This window comes from Coregonus lavaretus (genome assembly GCF_964263955.1).
Source record: "Coregonus lavaretus genome assembly, contig: HAP1_SCAFFOLD_1179, whole genome shotgun sequence".
In the NCBI taxonomy this organism is placed as follows: domain Eukaryota; kingdom Metazoa; phylum Chordata; class Actinopteri; order Salmoniformes; family Salmonidae; genus Coregonus; species Coregonus lavaretus.
Genome location: NW_028158261.1, coordinates 21,134 through 45,545, shown reverse-complemented (window position 1 = coordinate 45,545; position 24,412 = coordinate 21,134). Strand labels below are relative to the sequence as shown.

Sequence of the window (24,412 nt, the reverse complement as noted above, 5' to 3'; positions counted from 1 at the left end):
TTCAGGTCTCTCCAGAGATGTTCGATCAGGTTCAAGTCCGGGCTCTAGCAGGGCCACTCAAGGACATTCAGAGACTTGTCCCAAAGCCACTCCTGCGTTGTCTTGGCTGTGTGCTTAGGGTCGTTGTCCTGTTGGAAGGTGAACCTTCACCCCAGTCTGAGGTCCTGAGCGCTCTGGAGCAGGTTTTCATCAAGGATCTCTTTGTACTTTGCTCCGTTCATCTTTCCCTCGATCCTGACTAGTCTCTCAGTCCCTGCCGCTGAAAACATCCCCACAGCATGATGCTGCCACCACCATGCTTCACCGTAAGGATGGTATTGGCCAGGTGAAGAGCGGTGCCTGGTTTCCTCCAGACGTGACGCTTGGCATTCAGGCCAAAGATTTCAATCTTGGTTTCATCAGACTAGAGAATCTTGTTTCTCATGGTCTGAGAGTCCTTTAGGTGCCTTTTGGCAAACTCCAAGTGGGCTGTCATGTGCCTTTGACTCAGGAGTGGCTTCCGTCTGGCCACTCTACCATAAAGGCCTGATTGGTGGAGTGATGGTTGTCCTTCTGGAAGGTTCTCCCATCTCCACAGAGGAACTCTGGAGCTCTGTCAGAGTGACCATCGGGTTCTTGGTCAACTCCCTGACCAAGGCCATTCTCCCCCGATTGCTCAGTTTGGCCGGGCGGCCAGCTCTAGGAAGAGTCTTGGTGGTTCCAAACTTCTTCCATTTAAGAATTATGAGGCACTGTGTTCTTGGGGACCTTCAATGCTGCAGAAATTGTTTGGTACCTTTCCCCAGATCTGTGCATCGACACAATCCTGTCTCGGAGCTCTATGGACAATTCCTTCGACCTCATGGCTTGGTTTTTGCTCTGACATGCACTCTCAACTGTGGGACCTTATATAGACAGGTGTGTGCCTTTCCAAATCATGTCCAATCAATTGAATTTACCACAGGTGGACTCCAATCAAGTTGTATTTGTATTTGTATTTGTTAAGGATGCCCATTAGCTGCTGCCAAGGCAGCAGCTACTCTTCCTGGGGTCCTGCAATATTAAGGCAGTTATACACAGCCCATCTTAAATTAGCCCACCCAACTACCTCATCCCCATATTGTTATTTATTTTTCTCATTTGCACCCCAGTATCTCTATTTGCACATCATCTCATGCACATCTATCATTCCAGTGTTAATACTAATTGTTATTATTTTGCACTATGGCCTATTTATTGCCTTACCTCCATAACTTGCTACATTTGCACACACTGTATATATATTTTCTGTTGTATTTTTTGACTTTATGTTTTGTTTTACCCCATATGTAACTCTGTGTTGTTGTTTTTATCGCACTGCTTTGCTTTATCTTGGCCAGGTCTCAGTTGTAAATGAGAACTTGTTCTCAACTGGCTTACCTGGTTAAATAAGGGTGAAATAAATACAATAAAATAATAAAAAAATATATACAATTTAAAATATTACATGACATTATATTTCATAACACTTTACCCAATACATGTAGTGTGTTCCCTCAGGCCACTACTTCACTATCACATATTTACAGTACAACATACATGTGTACGTGTGGGTAGAGTGAGTGTCTATATGTACCTGTGTGTGTGTCTCTTCACAGTCCCCGCTGTTCCACAAGGTGTATTTTTACCTGTTTTTTAAAATCTGATTCTACTGCTTGCGTCAGTTACCTGATGTGGAATAGAGTTCCATGTAGTCATGGCTCTATGTAGTACTGTGCGCCTCCCATAGTCCGTTCTGGACTTGGGGCTGTGAAGAGACCTCTGGTGGCATGTCTTGTGGGGTATGCATGGGTGTCCGAGCTGTGTGCCAGTATTCCAAACAGACCGCTCGGTACATTCAGCTCGTCGACACCTCTCACAAAAACAAGCAGTGATGAAGTCAATCTCTCTTCCACTCTGAGCCAGGAGAGACTGACATGCATGTCATCAATGTTAGCTCTCCGTGAGCTTTTAAGGGCCAGCCGTGCTGCCCTGTTCTGAGCCAAATGCAATTTTCCCAAGTCCCTCTTTGTGGCACCTGACCACATTGCTGAACAGTAGTCAAGGTGCGACAAAACTAGGGCCTGTAGGACCTGCCTTGTTGATAGTGTTGTTAAGAAGGTAGAGCAGCGCTTAATTATGGACATACTTCTCCCCATCTTAGCAACTGTTGTATCAATATGCTTTGACCATGACAGTCTACAATCCAGGATTACTCCAAGCAGTTTAGTCACCTCAACTTGCTCAATTTCCACATTATTCATTACGAGATGTAGTTGAGGTTTAGGGTTTAGTGAATGATTTGACCCAAATACAATGCTTTTAGTTTTGGAAATATTCAGGACTAACTTATTCCTTGCCACCCATTCCAAAACTAACTGCAACTCTTTAAGTGTTGCAGTTATTTCAGTTGCTGTTGTAGCTGACGTGTATAGTGTTAGTAAAGCTGATGTCGTTAGTAAAGATTCCCTGGGGAATTACTGATTCTACCTGGATTTTGTTTGAGGCTTCCATTAAAGAACACCCTCTGTGTTGTTAGACAAGTAACTCTTTATCCACATTATAGCAGGGGGTGTAAAGCCATAACACTATATAGTGCACTACTTTTCCAGCAGCAGACTATGATCGATAATGTCAAAAGCCACACTAAAGTCTAACAAAACAGCCCCCACAATATTTTAATCATCAGTTTCTCTCAGCCAATCATCAGTTATTTGTGTAAGTGCTGTGCTTGTTGAATGTCCTTTTCTATAAGCATGCTGAAAGTGTGTTAATTTGTTTACAGTAAAATAGCATTGTATCTGGTCAAACACAATTTTTTCCAATCGTTTTCTAAGTGTTGGTAACAGGCTAATTGGTCGGCTGTTTGAGCCAGTAAAGGGGGCTTTACTATTCTTAGGTGGCGGAATGACTTTTGCTTTCCTCCAAGCCTGGGGGCACACCCATTCTAGTAGGCTTAAATAGAAAATATGGCCAATAGGAGTGTCAATATCGTCCGCTATTATTGTAGAAACATCTTAAGGATGATCAATGGAAACAGGATGCACCTGAGCTCAATTTTGAGTGTCATAGAAAAGGGTCTGAATACTTATGTAAATATGGTATTTCTGTTTTTATTTTTGTTATTTTTGCAAAAGTTTCTAAAAACCTGCCTTCGCTTTGTCATTGTAGGGTATAGATTGATGAGGGATTTTTAAAAAAAATCCATTTTATAATAAGGCTGTAACGTAACAATGTGGAAGAGGTGAAGGGGTCTGAATAATTTCTGAATGCACTGTATGTGTCTCTAATATGGTCATACATTTGGCAGGAGGTTAGGAAGTGCAGCTCAGTTTCCACCTCATTTTGTGGGCAGTGTGCACATAGCCTGTCACTGAGTCTGTACATTGTCAAAGCTTTCCTCAATTTTGGGTCAGTCACAGTGTTCAGGTATTCTGCCACTGTGTACTCTGTTTAGGGCCAAGAAGCATTCCAGTTTGCGCTTTTTTTTGTTTCATTCTTTCCAATGTGTCAAGTAATTCTATTTTCTCATGATTTGGTTGGGTCTAATTGTGTTGCTTTTGCTGTCCTGGGGCTCGGTGGGGTCTGTTTGTGTTTGTGAACAGAGCCCCAGGACCAGCCTGTTAGGGGACTCTTCTCTAGGTTAATCTCTCTGTAGGTGATGGTCTCTCTCTGTCTTTCTTTTTCTGTCTCTCTCTCTGTCTCTCTCTGTCTCTCTCTCTGTGTCTCTCTCTTTCTGCCTCTCTTTCTCTCCTTACCTCTCCCTCTCTCTGTGCAGCTAGAGTAGTTACAATGCCTGCCCACTGAGTTGGGAGTAATGTAGTAATGTTTGGCTATTTGAGCTGACATTTTCCTGCTGACAGACTCTTTCTGCCTGAGTGGACGGTCTGTTCAAATAACAGAAAAAATTGTGTCATAACTGAGTGACCCAAACACTACTAAACACTACATGAGAAGTGATTCACTCTGTTTAATAGACAGACGACTGATGTTATAATCCTTTATTTATAAGGTTATAAGGTGAAGGATTGTCACATAGAGATTACAGTAAAATATGAAGAGGACCTGGGTAGAGTGTAGTGTAGCCCTTTGACTTTGGAGTGACCAAAGTGAGGTTGAGTGAATGAAATATGTATACAGTACCAGTCAAAAGTTTGGACACACCTACTCATTCCAGGGTTTTTCTTTATTTTTACTATTTCTTCATTGTAGAATAATATTGAAGACATCAAAATTATGAAATAACACATATGGAATCATGTAGTAACCAAAAAAGTTGGTTGAGAGAATGGCAAGGGTGTGCAAAGCTGTCATCAAGGCAAAGGTTGGCTATTTGAAGAATCTCAAATATAAAATATATTTAGATTTGTTTAACCCTTTTTTGGTTACTTCATGATTCCATATGTGTTATTTCATAGTTTTGATGTCTTCACTACTATTCTACAATGTAGAAAATAGTTTTTAAAAATAAAGAAAAACCCTTGAATGAGTAGGTGTGTCCAAACTTTTGACTGGTACTGTATATTGACCTGTTCTAAGATGTTTTCATATCATGCTGACCCCTCTCTCCCCTCTCTCTCTCTCTCCCTTCAGTGAGGTTTGCAGATTGTGGCCTGGGCAACAGGGTTCTGTTGGAGGTGGGCGACGCTGTGGACTTCAGGCTGGGTGAAGATGGCATGGTGTACGCCCGGCACGCCCTCCGTCTGGCGGACAGGAAGAGAGCCTTCTTAGTGGTGCGAGCGAGGGATCAGGAAACCAAGGAGGAGTGGAACACACGCGTTCACCTCCAGCTCCGGACAGACGGACAGGGAGACACGACAGAACACAACAAACAGGTATGGAAAGAATAGAATATCACAATTGGTCATTTAGCAGAAGCTTTTATCTATTCAAGGTGACCCTTTTGGTTCCAGGTATACCATTCTGGTTTCCATGTAGAACCCTTTCCACATAGAGGATTCTACATGGAACCCAAAAGGGTTCTACTTGGAACCAAAAAGGGTTCTCCGGTAGGGACAGTCAAAGAATCCTTTTGGAACCCTTTTTTCTAAGAGTTTAGGTATGGAGAAAAGACACATGAATAATTATAATGTGGAGATGGAAGTCAGAGGAGCAGTTCATCATAAGGCTACATTATCCATCAGTCAATTAACCAAGTTTCCCGACCACTCTTACTTATTTATAAGGATTCACTAATGTTACATTTACTAAATAAAAATTCACAGCCCACTCTGTTAGCCTTTGATGGCTAGTGAAGTGCTGATAACCACAGAAACAAGACAGCTCTCGCTACAGTACAGCCATCCTAAATGGCACCCTATTCCCTATATAGTGCACTACACCCTATGAGTGCCCTGGTCAAAAGTAGTGCACTATATAGGGAATACATTGCCATTTGGGACGCACACATAGCATCTGATGCTGCTGCCTCCTGTGTGTAAATTAGAGAAATAAGTAGGTCGTCTCTATAAGGGGAGACATTAAAGAGCCACTACAGCGACCTGTTCACATCTCCCAGTAAAAATGTTCCCAGAAATAGTGCAGTGCAATATACTTACTGTGTCCATTACAGTCTCTCAGCCTTCTGTGGGAGCAGTGAAAACAGTGTGAGAAAGGAAAAAGCTGTTAAAAACAACACCAATATGAAACCTGTGAATAAAAGCTATGAAATGTAACCAGTGGAGTGTTAGGCAGCTATTAGTCAGCTAGCTCTCTTAACAGACTGATGGAGCAGAATACTCTGAGAGAAGGGAGGGAGGGAGGGTTTGGTGAGAGGGAGAGAAAAGATGGAGTGAGATTTGGGGGAAGGAAGCAGGAGAGAGAGAAGGATAAGGATAGATGTATAGAGAAAGAGAAAAATAGAGAAGGGATGAGCTGGAGGGATAGAGCTGGAGGGATAGAGATAGAGGGATAGAGATGGAGGGATATAGATGGAGGGATAGAGATGGAGGGATATAGATGGAGGGATATAGATGGAGGGATATAGATGGAGGGATATAGATGGAGGGATATAGTTGGAGGGGTATAGATGGAGGGATAGAGATGGAGGGATATAGATGGAGGGGTATAGATGGAGGGATATAGATGGAGGGATATAGATGGAGGGGTATAGATGGAGGGATATAGATGGAGGGATATAGATGGAGGGATATAGATGGAGGGATATAGTTGGAGGGGTATAGATGGAGGGATAGAGATGGAGGGATATAGATGGAGGGGTATAGATGGAGGGATATAGATGGAGGGATATAGATGGAGGGATATAGATGGAGGGGTAGAGGTGGAGGGGTAGAGATGGAGGGATATAGATGGAGGGGTAGAGGTGGAGGGGTAGAGGTGGAGGGGTAGAGGTGGAGGGGTAGAGATGGAGGGGTAGAGGTGGAGGGGTAGAGGTGGAGGGGTATAGATGGAGGGGTGGAGATGGAGGGGTATAGTTGGAGGGGTATAGTTTAGGGGTAGAGATGGAGGGGTAGAGATGGAGGGGTATAGATGGAGGGATATAGATGGAGGGGTAGAGATGGAGGGGTATAGTTGGAGGGGTATAGTTTAGGGGTAGAGATGGAGGGGTAGAGATGGAGGGGTATAGTTGGAGGGGTAGAGATGGAGGGGTATAGATGGAGGGATATAGATGGAGGGGTAGAGATGGAGGGGTATAGTTGGAGGGGTATAGTTGGAGGGGTATAGTTTAGGGGTAGAGATGGAGGGGTAGAGGTGGAGGGGTATAGATGGAGGGGTGGAGATGGAGGGGTATAGATGGAGGGGTAGAGATGGAGGGGTATAGATGGAGGGGTAGAGGTGGAGGGGTAGAGATGGAGGGGTATATTTGGAGGGGTATAGTTTAGGGGTAGAGATGGAGGGGTAGAGATGGAGGGGTAGAGATGGAGGGGTATAGTTGGAGGGGTATAGTTTAGGGGTAGAGATGGAGGGGTAGAGATGGAGGGATATAGATGGAGGTGTTGAGATGGAGGGGTATAGATGGAGGGGTGGAGATGGAGGGGTATAGTTGGAGGGGTATAGTTTAGGGGTATAGATGGAGGGGTAGAGATGGAGGGGTAGAGATGGAGGGGTGGAGATGGAGGGATAGAGATGGAGGGGTATAGTTGGAGGGGTGGAGATGGAGGGATATAGAAAGAGGATGTGATGTCTAAGAGAGATCCTATTAAATTACATGGGTAATTAACTAAGTATTTTAATTCCTAATTCTATGGCTAATTCTATGACATAAACAGAGCGTGCGTGTGTGTGAGAGAGAGAGATATTTTGTTTTTGTATGTTTCTTTTCTTCCTGGTGTTTTCTGGAATAACTTATTGATGTGTGTGGGTTTGTCAGAGAAATCTGTCTGTGTGTCTATATTTTTGTCTTTGTCTGTATGTTGGTGTGTAACATGTTTTTCTCTGCAGGTGAACTCCAGTGATGCAACTGTGATCATGTTTCCATGGCGCAGCGTGGTCGTCAGGGGTGATGGATCTCTGAGGCGGGTAAAGAGGGACTGGGTCATCCCCCCCATCAACGTCCCCGAGAACTCACGAGGACAGTTCCCAGAGGAGCTAGTCAGGGTAGGACACACACACGGTTCAGAGGACACATTTCACACACATTTCCCAGGGGTGCTAATCAAGGGAAGACAAACACACTGTCACGCAAAGTCTGTCATTTGGCCACTAGCGCAGAGGGTTTCATAGAGTGTGTGTTTGTGTGTTAATGTAGCTCAGTTGGTAGAGCATGGCGCTTGCAACGCCAGGGTTGTGGGTTCGTTTCCCACGGGGGGCCAGTATGAAAATGTATGCACTCACTAACTGTAAGTCGCTCTGGATAAGAGCGTCTACTAAAATGTAAATATAATGTTTTGTGTGTATGTACAGTGTATGTGTGTAGCGCTCACTATTTCCGCCTGACACCATCTGCTGGTATGATATTTATATTAGAATCTGTGGAGAGACAGGGGGTTAATGGAAGGGTTCTAGTGATTTATACGTGTTTCATTAAGGTTTATGGTGCATCTGCTGCTTCCTGTCTGTACTGTATAGCCTATGTATGGTGTTGAGTGGAGCTAAATATGTTTTAAATAAAAGTGTGGTTGTGTAACTGTATCTAAAGTGGGAATATCTCTCCCTCCCTCCCTCTTGCTCTCCCACTCGCTCTCTCTTTCCCCCTGTGGTCTAGATCCGGTCGGACCGTGATAAGAACCGTCTCCTGCGGTACAGTGTGACTGGACCCGGTGCTGACCAGCCTCCGACCGGGATCTTCATCATCAACCCTATCTCTGGTCAGCTCTCTGTGACCAAACCCCTCGACCGCGAACACATCTCCAACTTCCATGTAAGTGTGTAACTGGGGTTGCAAAATTCTGGTAACTTTCCCAAAATTCCCAGGTTTTTCAGAAATCCTGGTTGGAAGATTCACTGGATCAGGAGGGAATCCTATATAGAGAATCCCTCTGACCACATTATTTGCTGCCAATTGCTGGTGTATGTAAAACGTCACACTGAGGTAGTTGGACAGGAAACTTCAGTCTGAGAATGTTACCTTTTATCTGCAGTACACAAACAGGCACACATGCACACACACTGAGACACACTCAAGCAACTCTAGCTCTGATCTGCAGGCAGGACATTTGCATGAAGGGTGGGGCTCCCTCATGAATATTCATACAGTGTGATGTAGTTGTCAGAGTCACTGAAGCTCTGTCATGAATATATTCATGAGCTGTTGCGGTGGCAGTACTGGAGACTCGGTATAAAGAGCAGCACAGACAGTATAGCAGCTATGAGACAGGGCACAGGGTGAGGGTACTGTAACAGCAGTATGTTATGGCAGCTACTCCTCCCTGCCTAGCGGTAGGCCTCTCTACCTCTCTGCCATGGCTGTTTTGGAGACAGGTACTGGGGAGGGTAATCTGCTTTTTCCATGTATTGCTCTCTGTTAGAGAGCAGTAGTTGAGAGGCCCTAGGAGAGAAACACTTAAGGGTCTTTAGATCCACCCTTGAGAGGCCAAGTGTACACTAACCTCAGTCAATGGCCCCGTTCCAATCCCAATACCTCACACCCTTCCTCTCTCTCTGCCCTTGGAGGCTTGAGCTCTGAAGTGTAAGCAATATGTAGGGCGTTCACTCACCGCTCTAGAATGTAGTGAAATATGGGTAAATTCAAGAGGGTGCTCCTACATTTATGTCTAAACCTAGTTTTCTTTAGCCTATGTCATTATGAATCACATACAATTAATTATTAGATTGTTCTCTACAATATTACAACCTTAATATTCTTGTACTTAACAGTATTGAGTAAATAAGAACGTTAGTTTGTTGTGACCATTGCTACTTTAGACCGTGCAGCTCTTGGTTGCATCTCTTCCATATTTTGGCGTTGGAGGTGATAACATTAGGAGGCGTTTCCACACTTTGGACCAATCAAAATCAACTTGATACCTCGTAATTTTCATCTCCAGATCCGTGGCTTTCTATTCCTCTAACCCCGGTCAATCAATATTGAGAGGGTCGTTTCTATGGTAATTTAAAGGGGATGACTCAGAAATTCACAATGAAAACTGGAACAGATTTTTAGGATAGATATTGAAATTGAGTCAGTTAGCTATGTTAATTAATATATATATATATATATATATATATATATATATATATATATATATATATATATATTTGGCTCAATTGTCACGACTGTCTGTGAGATGCGGTAAACGAAGTCAGGCGCAGGACACAGAACTCTCGGATACGTACTTTTAATACGAAAAGGATCCAAAAGGACACAGAAAATAACTCCACGCAGGGAGGAAATAACCCGTTCACAAAATAGACAACCGTGAAGGGGAAAACAATCACACACAAAGTACAGATGAGAGACAGGGGTAATTATAAGGGAAACAATTAACATAATGACGAACAGGTGTAAACAATACAGACAAAACTAAACAAACACCGATAACATCGAACGGCAGCAGCTAGTACTCCGGGGACGACGAACGCCGAAGCCTGCCCGAGCAAGGAGGAGGAGCAGCCTCGGCAGAATCCGTGACATCAATTTTGTTTTGTATTCTGTGGATTTCATTTAGAAAAAGCCACTTTTATCACACATGAACCTGCAGCCACTAACTAGCTTCTAAGTTGACGTTTGAAGTTTGCTCCATGGGCAGAACGGCGCTGTGACAGAGTTATATTGAGTAGCGACCACTTTTTCACCATGGCCATAATTACATTCTATTCACTCTAATTATGCTAAATTCTCGGAGTAAATCGTCATCTAACTTTTTAACTATACAGTGCCTTCAGAAAGTATTCAGACCCCTTGACATTTTCCACATTTTGTTACGTTACAGCCTTATTCTAAAATGGATTAAATAAATACAAATCCTCAGCAATCTACACGCAATACCCCATAATGACAAAGCGAAAACAGTTTTTTATACATTTTAGCAAATGTATAAAAAATTATAAACAGAAATGCCTTATTTACATAAGTATTCAGACCATTTCCTACTAAACTCGAAATTGAACTCAGGTGCATCCTGTTTCCATTGATCATCCTTGATGTTTCTACAACTTGATTGGAGTCCACCTGTGGTAAATTCAATTGATTGGACATGATTTGAAAAGGCACACACCTGTCTATATAAGGTCCCACAGTGCATGTCAGAGCAAAAACCAAGCCATGAGGTCGAGGAATTCTCCGTAGAGCTCCGAGATAGGATTGTGTCGAGGCACAGATCTGGGGAAGGGTACCAAAACATTTCTGCAGCATTGAAGGTCCCCAAGAACACAGTGGCCTTCATCATTCTTAAATGGAAGAAGTTTGGAACCACCAAGACTCTTCCTGAGCAATCGGGGGAGAAGGGCCTTGGTCAGGGAGGTGACCAAGGCACCATCCCTACGGTCAGGGAGGTGACCTGGCACCATCCCTACGGTGAAGCATGGTGGTGGTAGCATCATGCTGTGTCTTTCAGCAGCAGGGACTGGGAGACTAGTCAGGATCGAGGCAAAGATGAACGGTGCAAAGTACAGAGAGATCCTTGATAAAAACCTGCTCCAGAGTGCTCAGGACCTCAGACTGGGGCGAAGGTTCACCTTCCAACAGGACAATGACCCTAAGCACACAGCCAAGACAACGCAGGAGTGGCTTCGGGACAAGTCAATGAATGTCCTTGAGTGGCCCAGCCAGAGCCTGGACTTGAACCCGATCGAACATCTCTGGTGATACCTGAAAATAGCTGTGCAGCAACGCTCCCCATCAAACCTGACAGGGCTTGAGAGGATCTGCAGAGAAGAATGGGAGAAACTCCACAAATACAGGTGTGCCAAGCTTGTAGCGTCATACCCAAGAAGACCCGATGCTGTAATCGCTGCCAAAGGTGCTTCAACAAAGTACTGAGTAAAGGGTCTGAATACTGAAAATGTCAAAATACCTATTTTTGCTTTGTCATTATGGGGTATTGTGTGTAGATTGATGAGGGGAAAAAACGATTTAATCAATTTTAGAATAAGGCTGTAACGTAACAAAATGTGGAAAAAGTAAAGGGGTCTGAATACTTTCCGAAGGCACTGTATATGGTAGAAACAAAGGGTTTGGACTATTGTTTCTCTGATGCAATTCTCTATTGAATGAACATGTTTTCAGAAACATTGAATTAAATAATCATTTTATGGGTGAACACCCTACTTTATGCTGAAAACTATACCTAGCCTATCCAAGGTCTATGTGGAGATATTGCCATATTGCTTACACATACATAATCCTTTCTGATCCATGTGAGAGAGAAAACAACAGAAGAGGCAAAGTCATGAGTTATAGAATTGGAGTCCTCACAACAGCTTTTCCCTAACCCTGAGTTTGTCTCTGTCTGTGTAGCTGTGAGCCCATGCCATGTCATTCCCTAACCGTGTCCTAACCCTGATCCTCTATCTGTCCCTCTAGCTGCGAGCCCATGCTGTGGACCTGAATGGGAACCAGATAGAGAACCCCATAGACATCGTCATCAATGTCATAGACATGAACGACAATAGACCAGAGTTTACACACACCATCTACAACGGATCAGTACCAGAGGGCTCCAAACCAGGTAAAAACACACACACACACCTGAGTGGCGCACCGGTCTAAGGCACTGCATCTCAGTGCTTGAGGCGTCACTACAGACCCCCTGGTTCGATTCCAGGCTGTATCACAACCGGCCGTGATTGGGAGTCCCATAGGGCGCCGCACAATTGGCCCAGCGTTGTCCGGGTTTGGCCGGTGTAGGCCGTCATTGTAAATAACTTAACTTAACTGACTTGCCTAGTTAAATAAAGGTAAAATAAAAAACACACACTCACGCACACATACAGTCAATTTTTTATTGACTGCTTGGTTTGCGTTCCCAGGGTCCTTTGTGATGACAGTGACATCAGTGGACAAGGACGACCCTAAAACAGCCAATGGGATGCTCCGATACAAGATTATATCTCAGAACCCTGAGAGTCCCTCTTCCAACATGTTCACCATCAACAACAAGACAGGAGGCATCATCACCGTAGCAGCAGGCCTCGACAGAGAGGTGGGTGGGTGTTTGTGTGTGTGCGCGTGTGTGTGTGTGTGTGTGTGATGTGTATCAATGTGTACACCATAACAAAAAAGATCCTGTTGTTTCTACCGTAATTTACTGGCACCCTCCTGTAAGATACTGTAAGAAAAAAAAGTTATCTTTGGTTTAACAGTACATTATGTTTACAGGTAAGTTACTGTAAAAACAACAGCATTTATTTTACACTGTATGAGTTTGTGTTTACATACTGACTGTCTAGGTTATTCTCTGTAATCTGAACCTGTCCCCTCTTGTTTTCCTCCTTCCAGAAAGTTCCTCAGTACACGCTGATCATCCAGGCTACTGACATGGAGGGGAACCCCACCTACGGCCTGTCTAACACAGCAACAGCTATCATCAGGATCAGTGACGTCAATGATAACCCCCCAGAGTTCACCGCTGACACAGTAAGTCACACACAGACAGACAGACAGACAGACACACAGACACAAAGACACAGTACAAATAAATACACACACACACACACACACACACACACACACACTTTCTTTCTCACACACATCAAAGAACACCAAAGAAATAATCTTTCAACAAAAAACATTACCAAAGTTTATTTATCATATTATTGAGCAGGATTTTTCATCTCTCACTCCCTCATCACTCTCCCCCCTCCCCCTCCCTCTGTAGTTCTATGGAGAGGTGCATGAGAACCGTGTGAATGTGATCGTAGCTAACCTGACAGTAACAGATAAGGACCAGCCCCATACTGCAGCGTGGAGGACTGTGTACAGGATCACCGCTGGAGACCCCACTGGACGCTTCTCCATCCCGACTGACCCCACCACCAACGAGGGACTGGTCACTGTGGTCAAGGTAGGACACAGCACATATACACTACCGGTCAAAAGTTTTAGAACATACTACTCATTTTCTTTATTTTTACTATTTTCTACATTGTAGAATAATAGTGAAGACATCAAAACTATGAAATAACACTTATGAAATCATGTAGTAACCAAAAAAGTGTTAAACAAATCAAAATATATTTAATATTTGAGATACTTCAAATAGCCACCCTTTGCCTTGATGACAGCTTTGCACACTCTTGGAATTATCTCAACCAGCTTCACCTGGAATGCTTTTCCAACAGTTTTGAAGGAGTTCCCACATATGCTGAGCATTTGTTGGCTGCTTTTCCTTCACTCTGCGGTCCGACTCATCCCAAACCATCACAATTTGGTTGAGGTCGGGGGAGTGTGGAGGCCAGGTCATCTGATGCAGCACTCCATCACTCTCCTTCTTGGTAAAATAGCCCTTACACAGCCTGGAGGTGTGTTGGGTCATTGTCCTGTTGAAAAACAAATGATAGTCCCACTAAGCCCAAACCAGATGGGATGGCGTATCACTGCAGAATGCTGTGGTAGCCATGCTGGTTAAGTGTGCCTTGAATTCTAAATAAATTATAGACAGTGTCACCAGCAAAGCACCCCCACACCATAACACCTCCTCCTCCATGCTTTACGGTGGGAAATACACATGTGGAGATCATCCGTTCACCCACACCGCGTCTCACAAAGACACAGCGGTTGGAACCAAAAATCTCAAATTTGGACTCCAGACTAAAGGACAAATTTCGTGTTTCTTGGCCCAAGCAAGTCTGTTCTTCTCATTGTTGTCCTTTAGTAGTGGTTTCTTTGCAGCAATTCAACCATGAAGGCCTGATTCACACAGTCCCCTCTGAACAGTTGATGTTGAGATGTGTCTGTTACTTAAACTCTGTAAAGCATTTATTTGGGCTGCAATTTCTGAGGCCGGTTAACTCTAATGAACGTATCTTCTGCAGCAGAGGTAACTCTGCGTCTTCCATTCCTGTGGCGGTCCTCATGAAAGCCAGTTTCATCAGAGCGTTTGATGGTTTTTGCGACTGCACTTGAAGAAACTTTCAAAGTTATTGCCCTTCAAGTCTTAAAGTAATGATGGACTGTCGTTTCTCTTTGGTTATATGAGCTGTTCTTTTTTTTTTTTTTTTTGGGGGGGGGGGGGGGGGGGGGTAGATCAGCTTAATATTGCAGATAGATAGTAACTTCTATCAATGTAATTGTCTGCATCACTTCCAATCCCCCATGTTTTTTATATATATACTCCCCTTTATTACTTTTCAACCCCGCCATCCTTTCCCTACTTGGGGTAAATTAGTGAACAACAATGCCCAGGCCTCTACTTCCAGCCTATACTTACTATCTACACCTTATGGACACAGTCAATTTTACAATAATTATATTTTATTTGGGGTTTTTTGTTTTTGCTCCTGAACTTCTTCTACTCTCAACCTCTCCGATCATTTTCATGATGTCCATCCGGTTTGCTTCTATATGCCATATCTTTCTAACTGTGCTCTTTCCCAAAAGCTCCCAACATACAACCTATATACTTATCATGGACACAGTATGCTTACATTATTAGTTATCTTGTTATTATTTGTTGTTATTTGTTATTAGTCCCATCCTTCAACTCCATTCAATACCTCCCATCTATCTCTTAACACCATCCATATAGGATTTCTATTTGCCATATATATTTCAACCGTACTGTGATGTTTTACAAAAGTTCTGAACCTTTCTATTCTCATTATTTGTTCTGTTGATAGTGGACAACCTTGTTTCACTCCTCTTGACAGTTTAAAATTTTCTGAGAAATAGCCATTATTTACTATTTTACACCTAGGGTTACTATACATGATTTTGACCCATTTTATAAGAGCTTATTTGAGCTGTTCTTGCCATAATATGGACTTGGTCTTTTACCAAATAGGGCTATCATCTGTCACAACACAACTAATTGGCTCAAATGCATTAAGAAGGAAAGAGATTCCACAAATTATCTTTTAACAAGGCACACTTTCCAGGTGACTACCTCATGAAGCTGATTGAGATAATTTCAAGAGTGTGCAAAGTTGTCTTCAAGGCAAAGGGTGGCTATTTGACACTTTTTTGGTTACTACATGATTCCATATGTGTTATTTCATAGTTTTGATGTCTTCACTATTATTCTACAATGTATAAAATAGTAAAAATACAGAAAAACCCTTGAATGAGTAGGAGTTCTAAAAGTTTTGACCGGTAGTGTACATACATACAGTACAGACTGTACATACAGCACACAGATATACACATCACATATATTGTACACGGCTATGCACACAACATGTACCTCTCTGTATATTTATGTACACACACAGACAGATGCTGCACATACAAACAACACACAGATAAACACACACATGATAACGGCTAATCACAGGAGGTTGGTGGCACCTTAATTGGGGTGGACAGGCTCGTGGTAATGGCTGGAGCGGAATGAGTGGAATGGTATCACATACATTAAACACATGGTTTCCAGGTGTTTGATGCCATTTCATTCGCTCCATTCCAGCCATTATTATGAGCCGTCCTCCCCTCAGCAGCCTCCACTGCGGCTAATGTATGTCTATCTGGCCGATAAACTGTATGTGCGTGTGTATATATGAGCGTGGCTAACTGGTGTGTATTTCCGTGTTTACGTGTCTCTCAATCTCCAGCCCATAGACTATGAGGTAAATCGTTCCTTCATGTTGACGGTGCTGGCTGAGAATGAGGTTGCCCTGGCCCGTGGTATCCACCTGCCCCGTCAGTCCACCGCCACCGTGTCTGTACGCATCGCAGATGTCAACGAGAGCCCAGAGTTCTCCCCCAACCCTAAAGCCATCAAACTGGAGGAGGGACTACCAGCCGGCTCGCTACTCACCACCTTCACAGCACACGACCCTGACAGATACATGCAGCAGAACATACGGTACGGAGAGGAGAGAGAAAAAGAGGGGAGAGAGTATTGCAGGGTTGCTCATGTTAGCTGATAATGTTTTATGATGTTTTATATGTGTTGAATGTGTATGTTTCAAATGCATTATAGAGTGTCATGTTACTTCCTGTTGTAATTGTGTTCTCTCATCCTTTTGGTTGATATCCAGGTATTCGAAGCTGTTTGACCCTGCTAATTGGCTGGAGATCGACCCTGTAAACGGGCGGATCTCCACAATCGCTGTGCTGGACAGAGAGTCTCACTATGTGAAGAATAACCTCTATAACGTCACCTTCATGGCCTCTGACAATGGTGAGTTGTGTGTGTAGGCCTATACTGTTTTTAGAGCTTACTGTGTTTATAGCTGTGTTTAATGTGGGAGGATGGGAGATGGGGTACTCTTGCAGGGAAGCTCTTTGAGCTCGATCTTACTATTCACATTAATTAAATTCAGTTACAATCCATTCAGTCTGAATCACTTTCTTAGCACGATAATACAAATATTTTGTTGCCAAAATCCCCCAAAATTCTAAGACCATCTCAGATGACAATGGCAGTACTGCTTCAGAAAATGATATGTGTACGGATGAGCATACAAACTAGTGCTCACATACACATTCTCTAAAAACACTCTCTCCCTGTCACATGCACACACACACACACACACACACACACACACACACACACACACACACACACACACCACAGAGCCCCTGCTGTGTCTGAGCTTAATTTTGACTGAGCTCTTCATAGTGCTTTTGCCAAATACACACACACATGCTCCTGCTCTCTCTCACACACACACACACACACACACACACACACACACACACACACACACACACACACACACACACACACACACACACACACACACACAGGCAGATGTGTGCCTCAGACAGACTCCCTAACATACTGATCTCTCTTTCCCTCATTCCCTTACTCACTCTCCTGGTGTGTATGTTGAATCACACGTTTCTCTCATCACATCTCTTATTTAGAAGGTTAGTTTTACTGAGGTCAGATGTAGCTGTTGACAGAGTGTTGTTTTGAGAAGTTTGGATGTTGCAATATGGTTTTGGGTGTGGCATAATATTATGTATGACAGCATGAATCGTGTTTGTTTTGAATGCTGTATTGTGCCTATGAGGATTCTTATTACCCTGTGTTTTTGGCAGTGGTTGGAACCGAAATTATTTTCCAATCGTTTCGTTCTGAACAGACCCACTATTTTTGTTCGTTTCGTTCAACTGAACCGATTCGAACCAAAAAAACGTACCGTTTATATCGTTCCTTTGTGTTCCTTTTTTAACGTTTTTTACATTTAGCTCACTAACTTACTTCACCAATCAGTGCGGATAGAGCAGGTAAGCTAGTTGTTTACATGCGTGATGGACAGACAAGTGTAGCCTATGGCGCAAGATGCGACTGAAATGTTGCAGGTGGCAAGAGAGGGTTGAGGAGGAGGCTTGAAACGCTGGGCATCTTGTTTTGACATGCATTATATGAATTAGGTCCACAGAATTATACCTAGGAGGAGTGGCTTCTCTGGAGGAACTTTGAATGTCCTTTGAGCTAGCTAGCTAACAAGCTTGCGCTAGATAGCTAACAAGCTTGTGTGTGCAGAGCGGTACCAGAATTTAAAACACGTCTTACCTTTTTGTAGTTAATAAATCCAATGTGAAACATCATAACTAGGCCTGTTGTATCCTTAACTAGCTTTTAAAAAGTCAATCCATTATTCTCTAGCTAATAAAAAATCTGGCTCCCTATCTTCTGAATTTAGCATTAATGTAACATCAGTACAGTCAGTAGCCTGTTTGGGGATTTAGGCTGGGTTTCTGTATAGCACTTTGTGACATCTGCTGATGTAAAAAGGGCTTTATAAATACATTTGATTGATTGATTTAGCTTGCAGGCAGATACTGGAATACGTTTTTGAGTGACAGAGTGAGGGCTTTGCATAGGCGCTTAGTTGGTTTTGTTGTGGGACTAGAAAAAAATGCCGGGAACGTAAAATAACGTTATTAACCCATTCCCATGCATTTAAAATAGCGGTTCTGTTCCAGGGTCTGTTTCTGTTCCTTGAAAAAGAAAATCCTGATTTTCAGTTCTGTTCTCTGAACCAGTTCCAACCCCTGGTATCTCCTCTCAACATATAAATAGTTCAGTACAGTATCTATGTTGCACCAAACAGGTTGCCTTTTTGACATATTTTATTTATTTATTCATATCTAAGGGGCCTTTTACTCCACTTTGCTTATCTCACTGGTCTCTCCTTCTCTTGCTCCTCCATCCCTCCATCCTCTCTCTCAGGCATCCCCCCTGCCAGTGGTACGGGTACGTTACAGATGTACCTTTTAGACATAAACGACAATGCTCCTCGTGTCTTCCCTCCGGAGGTGGAGATGTGTGAGAAGCCTGAGCCCAATGCCATCAACATCACTGCCAGCGACCCCGATCTGATCCCTAACGCCGGCCCCTTTGCCTTCGAACTGGCCAACCGGCCGGCAGACGCACGACGGAACTGGACCCTCACACGCCTCAATGGTTAGTGTGTGTCTGTGTTTTATCTTTCCTGTCTTTCTTTCACTCCCTGTCTCTACATTTCTCTATTGCCCTCAATTAAATTCAAAAATGCTTTATTGCCATGACAAAATAACTTATAGAAAATTGTTCCCCATCTCGCTCTGTCTCTTTCTTTCTCTCGCCTTCCCTATATTACACTCTCTCAATTCAATTCAATATACTGACATGTAAAGTCTTTATTGACATGGAAAGTAAAACACTTACACTGAGGGAAAAAAGTATTTGATCCCTTGCTGATTTCGTATGTTTGCCCACTGACAAAGAAATAATCAGTCTGGGGTATGGGATGGACCACAGGAATTATTTGCTAGGATAATAATTGCTTGTCAATGAATTAAATGTAATACAATGGCAATCCGGGTTATATGTTAAAATCCTATGCGTGAACTGCCGACATTATTACGCATATTAATTGATAATGATGGAAAATAGGATATGCATAATTTTTTTTTAATAGTTATATATATATATATATATATAGAGGTGAAAGCATTGGAAATGCTTTTGGCGGTTAATCTGCTTCTATTTTGTGGGTGGCACTGTGTGCTGTTTTCGATGGATGGGTCCTGGCCTCTCGGGGCCTTAGGGATCCGGAGGGACGTGGGTGGGATGCTGATCACTGGGATGACGGCTCAACTTGGGATGGGGAGGGGCTTTAGCGGGGGAATTAGTGGAGAACAACTGAAGGGTTACTCCGTAGCAATGCAAATATCACGGTACAGCTACAGTGGGGGAAAAAAGTATTTAGTCAGCCACCAATTGTGCATGTTCTCCCACTTAAAAAGATGAGAGAGGCCTGTAATTTTCATCATAGGTACACGTCAACTATGACAGACAAAATGAGAAAAAAAATCCTGAAAATCACATTGTAGGATTTTTAATGAATTTATTTGCAAATTATGGTGGAAAATAAGTATTTGGTCACCTTCAAACAAGCAAGATTTCTGGCTCTCACAGACCTGTAACTTCTTCTTTAAGAGGCTCCTCTGTCCTCCACTCGTTACGTGTATTAATGGCACCTGTTTGAACTTGGTATCAGTATAAAAGACACCTGTCCACAACCTCAAACAGTCACACTCCAAACTCCACTATGGCCAAGACCAAAGAGCTGTCAAAGGACACCAGAAACAAAATTGTAGACCTGCACCAGGCTGGGAAGACTGAATCTGCAATAGGTAAGCAGCTTGGTTTGAAGAAATCAACTGTGGGAGCAATTATTAGGAAATGGAAGACATACAAGACCACTGATAATCTCCCTCGATCTAGGGCTCCACGCAAGATCTCACCCCGTGGGGTCAAAATGATCACAAGAACGGTGAGCAAAAATCCCAGAACCACACGGGGGGACCTAGTGAATGACCTGCAGAGAGCTGGGACCAAAGTAACAAAGCCTACCATCAGTAACACACTACGCCGCCAGGGACTCAGATCCTGCAGTGCCAGACGTGTCCCCCTGCTTAAGCCAGTACATGTCCAGGCCCGTCTGAAGTTTGCTAGAGTGCATTCGGATGATCCAGAAGAGGATTGGGAGAATGTCATATGGTCAGATGAAACCAAAATAGAACTTTTTGGTAAAACTCAACTCGTCGTGTTTGGAGGACAAAGAATGCTGAGTTGCATCCAAAGAACACCATACCTACTGTGAAGCATGGGGGTGGAAACATCATGCTTTGGGGCTGTTTTTCTGCAAAGGGACCAGGACGACTGATCCGTGTAAAGGAAAGAATGAATGGGGCCATGTATCGTGAGATTTTGAGTGAAAACCTTCTTCCATCAGCAAGGGCATTGAAGATGAAACGTGGCTGGGTCTTTCAGCATGACAATGATCCCAAACACACCGCCCGGGCAACGAAGGAGTGGCTTCGTAAGAAGCATTTCAAGGTCCTGGAGTGGCCTAGCCAGTCTCCAGATCTCAACCCCATAGAAAATCTTTGGAGGGAGTTGAAAGTCCGTGTTGCCCAGCGACAGCCCCAAAACATCACTGCTCTAGAGGAGATCTGCATGGAGGAATGGGCCAGAATACCAGCAACAGTGTGTGAAAACCTTGTGAAGACTTACAGAAATCGTTTGACCTGTGTCATTGCCAACAAAGGGTATATAACAAAGTATTGAGAAACTTTTGTTATTGACCAAATACTTATTTTCCACCATAATTTGCAAATAAATTCATAAAAAATCCTACAATGTGATTTTCTGGGAAAAAAATTCTCATTTTGTCTGTCATAGTTGACGTGTACCTATGATGAAAATTACAGGCCTCTCTCATCTTTTTAAGTGGGAGAACTTGCACAATTGGTGGCTGACTAAATACTTTTTTTCCCCACTGTACATGGCGGAGACTGAATCAAGCTAGTCGTCTTGACTTCTTTCTTATCTCATTCTCGTTGGCACCAAAAGTTTTAAAAAGTGTTGATAGGGGACAGAATGCGGTCGGACCATCATATAATAGGCATATACATTACTCTTACTGAATTTCCACGTGGGCGAGGATATTGGAAATGTAATCAAAGTCTATTGGATGATAATTTATTTATAATTAGAACAAAGGAATTTATAACAGACTTTTTCCAACATAACCCCTTATTGTATGGGACACCTTTAAATGTGCCTTTAGAGGCCATGCAATTCAGTACTCATCTCGAAAACAAAAGCAATTTAGGTCAAAAGAGTTTATACTAAGAAAGGAAATAGAAAGTCTAACAGAACAGATAGATGGCAATAAAAACTGTAACATAGAGGCTCAGAATAAATTAGAGGAAAAACAAAAAGAAATGGAGAAACTTATTCAAGAAAGATCAAGTGTAATATATTATAAAAATAAAGCAAATTGGATGGAATATGGGGAAAAATGCACAAAATTCTTTTTTAATCTTCAACATAGGAATGCCACAAAAAATAACTTTATGAAACTGGTTACAATTGACGGAGTCACCCATAATTCACCAAATGATATTTTGAAGGAAGAAACAAAGTACTTTAAGCATATGTTTTCTTTTCAGTCGCCTCTATCTCCTCTAACTGAAGCTAATTGTAGAGATGTTTTTCTATTGATAATGTCAAATTAACAGCCACACAGAAAGACTCATGTGAAGGTGAAATTACAGAGGAGGAACTTCTGGATGCAATTAAAGACTTTAAGTCTGGGAAAACTCCAGGGTTGGATGGCATACCAGTCGAGGTATACCAAACCTTTTTTGATATACTAAGAGGACTGTTATTAGCATGTTTTAACCACTCCTATGTAAATGGTAGATTATCTGACACTCAAGAATTCTAGCAAAAATGTATAGCGCATAGAATTAAAAAAGTATTGTCGGATATTATTCATTCTAATCAGACAGGTTTTTTACATGGAAGATACATTGGAGATAATTTAAGGCAAGTATTGGAAACAATGGAACACTATGGAAAATATGGGAAACCAGGCCTGCTATTCATAGAAGACTTCGAAAAGGCATTTGATAAAGTTCGACTGGGGTTTATATATAAATGCCTGGAGCATTTAATTTTGGAGAATCTCTTATAAAATGGGTCAAAATCATGTATAGTAACCCTAGGTGTAAAATAGTAAATAATTGCTATTTCTCAGAAAGTTTTAAACTGTCAAGAGGAGTGAAACAAGGTTGTCCACTATCGGCATATCTATTTATTGTGGCCATCGAGATGTTAGCTATTAAAATCAGATCCAATAATAATATCAGAGGATTAGAAATACAGGGCTTAAAAACAAAGGTGTCATTGTACGCTGATGATTCATGTTTTCTTTTAAATCCACAACTAGAATCCCTCCACAGCCTCATAGAGGATCTAGATACATTTTCTAACCTCTCTGGATTACAACCAAATTATGACAAATGTACTATATTACGTATTGGATCACTAAAAAATAGAATTTTTATATTACCATGTAGTTTACCAATAAAATGGTCTGATGGTGATGTGGATATACTCGGAATACATATACCAAAGGAAATAAATGATCTCACTTCAATAAATTTTAATAGAAAGTTAGCAAAAATAGATAAGATCTTACTACCATGGAAAGGAAAATACCTGTCAATTTGTGGAAAAATCACCCTGATTAACTCTTTAGTATTATCCCAGTTTACCTGTTTGCTTATGGTCTTGCCTACGCCTAGCGAACTGTTTTTAAAATTATATGAGAAAAAAATATTCAATTTTACTTGGAACGGCAAGCCAGACAATATATATAATGAATATGAATTCGGAGGACAGAAATTATTAAATATTAAAGCATTAGACCTATCACTAAAAGCTTCAGTCATACAAAAGTTATACTTAAATCCGAACTGGTTCTCAAGCAAATTAGTAAGATTGTCTCACCCAATGTTCAAGAAAGGCCTTTTTCCCTTTATTCAGATTACAACAACTCATTTGCAGTTATTTGAAAAGGAAATAATCTCCCAAATATCACTATTTCTAAAACAAGCCATAGAAAGTTGGTTGCAATTTCAATTTAATCCTCCAGAAACGACAGAACAAATAATGCAACAAATATTGTGGTTAAATTCAAAAATAGTAATTGACAAAAAACCTTTATTTTTTGACAGAATGTTTAAAAAAGGTATAGTCTTCGTAAATGATATCATCGGTAGGACTGGTGGAGTTATGTCGCACATGCAGCTAACAAAAACATATGGAAATGTCTGCTCTACCCAAAATTACAACCAAATAATTGCAGCCTTACCGCAAAAGTGGAAGAGGAAAGTGGAAGGGGGAGAAAGTAAGGAACTTGTCTGTCGGCCTTGCATTAAAGAACATAATTGGTAAAGGAAAACTGTGATAAATAAAACAGTATATCAGTTTCATTTAAGGACCAAAGGATTGACAGCCGTCCCATATAGATTTGTCACGAACGTTGACTGATGACTCGTGGAACCAAGGCGCAGCGTGATAAGCGTACAAATTTAATTAGTACTTAACACACGAACAAAACCAAAACAACAAACCAACGATACGTGAAGTCCTGAGGTTACACACACCAAACCTTTACGGATCAAGATCCCACAAACTAACTGGTGCCAACAGGCTGCCTAAGTATGGTCCCCAATCAGAGACAACGAGCTACAGCTGCCTCTGATTGGGAACCACCCTGGCCAACATAGAACTAAACGATCTAGAACAAAAAACATAGAAAACTAAACATAGAAAATCTACACCCTGGCTCAACATTTAAGAATCCCCAGAGCCAGGGCGTGACAGTACCCCCCCCCCCCCCCCCCCCCCCCAAAGGCGCGGACTGCGACCGCGCCACACAAACACAAGAGGGTAGGGCCCGTTGCGCCCCTGGTCTGGTCCCGCTGACTGGAGCTGGACTGGACACACGCACCACTGGCTTGGTGCGGGGAGCAGGAACGGGCCGGACCGGGCTGACGACGCGCACCACTGGCTTGGTGCGGGGAGCAGGAACGGGCCGGACCGGGCTGACGACGCGCACC

At 42.5% G+C, this 24,412-nt stretch overlaps 1 protein-coding gene across 1 annotated transcript in view; it reads left to right on the top strand.

Moving 5' to 3' along the window:
• The window catches only part of LOC311124246 (cadherin-2-like), a gene marked incomplete at its 3' end in the record, with an annotated part of 77,302 nt that overhangs the window by 38,780 nt on the left and 14,110 nt on the right, over positions 1-24,412 (top strand). The window contains exons 3-12 of the mRNA XM_084198422.1: positions 4,591-4,832; positions 7,399-7,554; positions 8,162-8,317; positions 11,921-12,065; positions 12,367-12,539; positions 12,836-12,973; positions 13,215-13,400; positions 16,105-16,358; positions 16,534-16,676; positions 18,681-18,914. Of these exons, the coding sequence (XP_084054548.1) occupies positions 4,591-4,832; positions 7,399-7,554; positions 8,162-8,317; positions 11,921-12,065; positions 12,367-12,539; positions 12,836-12,973; positions 13,215-13,400; positions 16,105-16,358; positions 16,534-16,676; positions 18,681-18,914 (1,827 nt within the window). The remainder of the gene's footprint in view (positions 1-4,590; positions 4,833-7,398; positions 7,555-8,161; positions 8,318-11,920; positions 12,066-12,366; positions 12,540-12,835; positions 12,974-13,214; positions 13,401-16,104; positions 16,359-16,533; positions 16,677-18,680; positions 18,915-24,412) is intronic.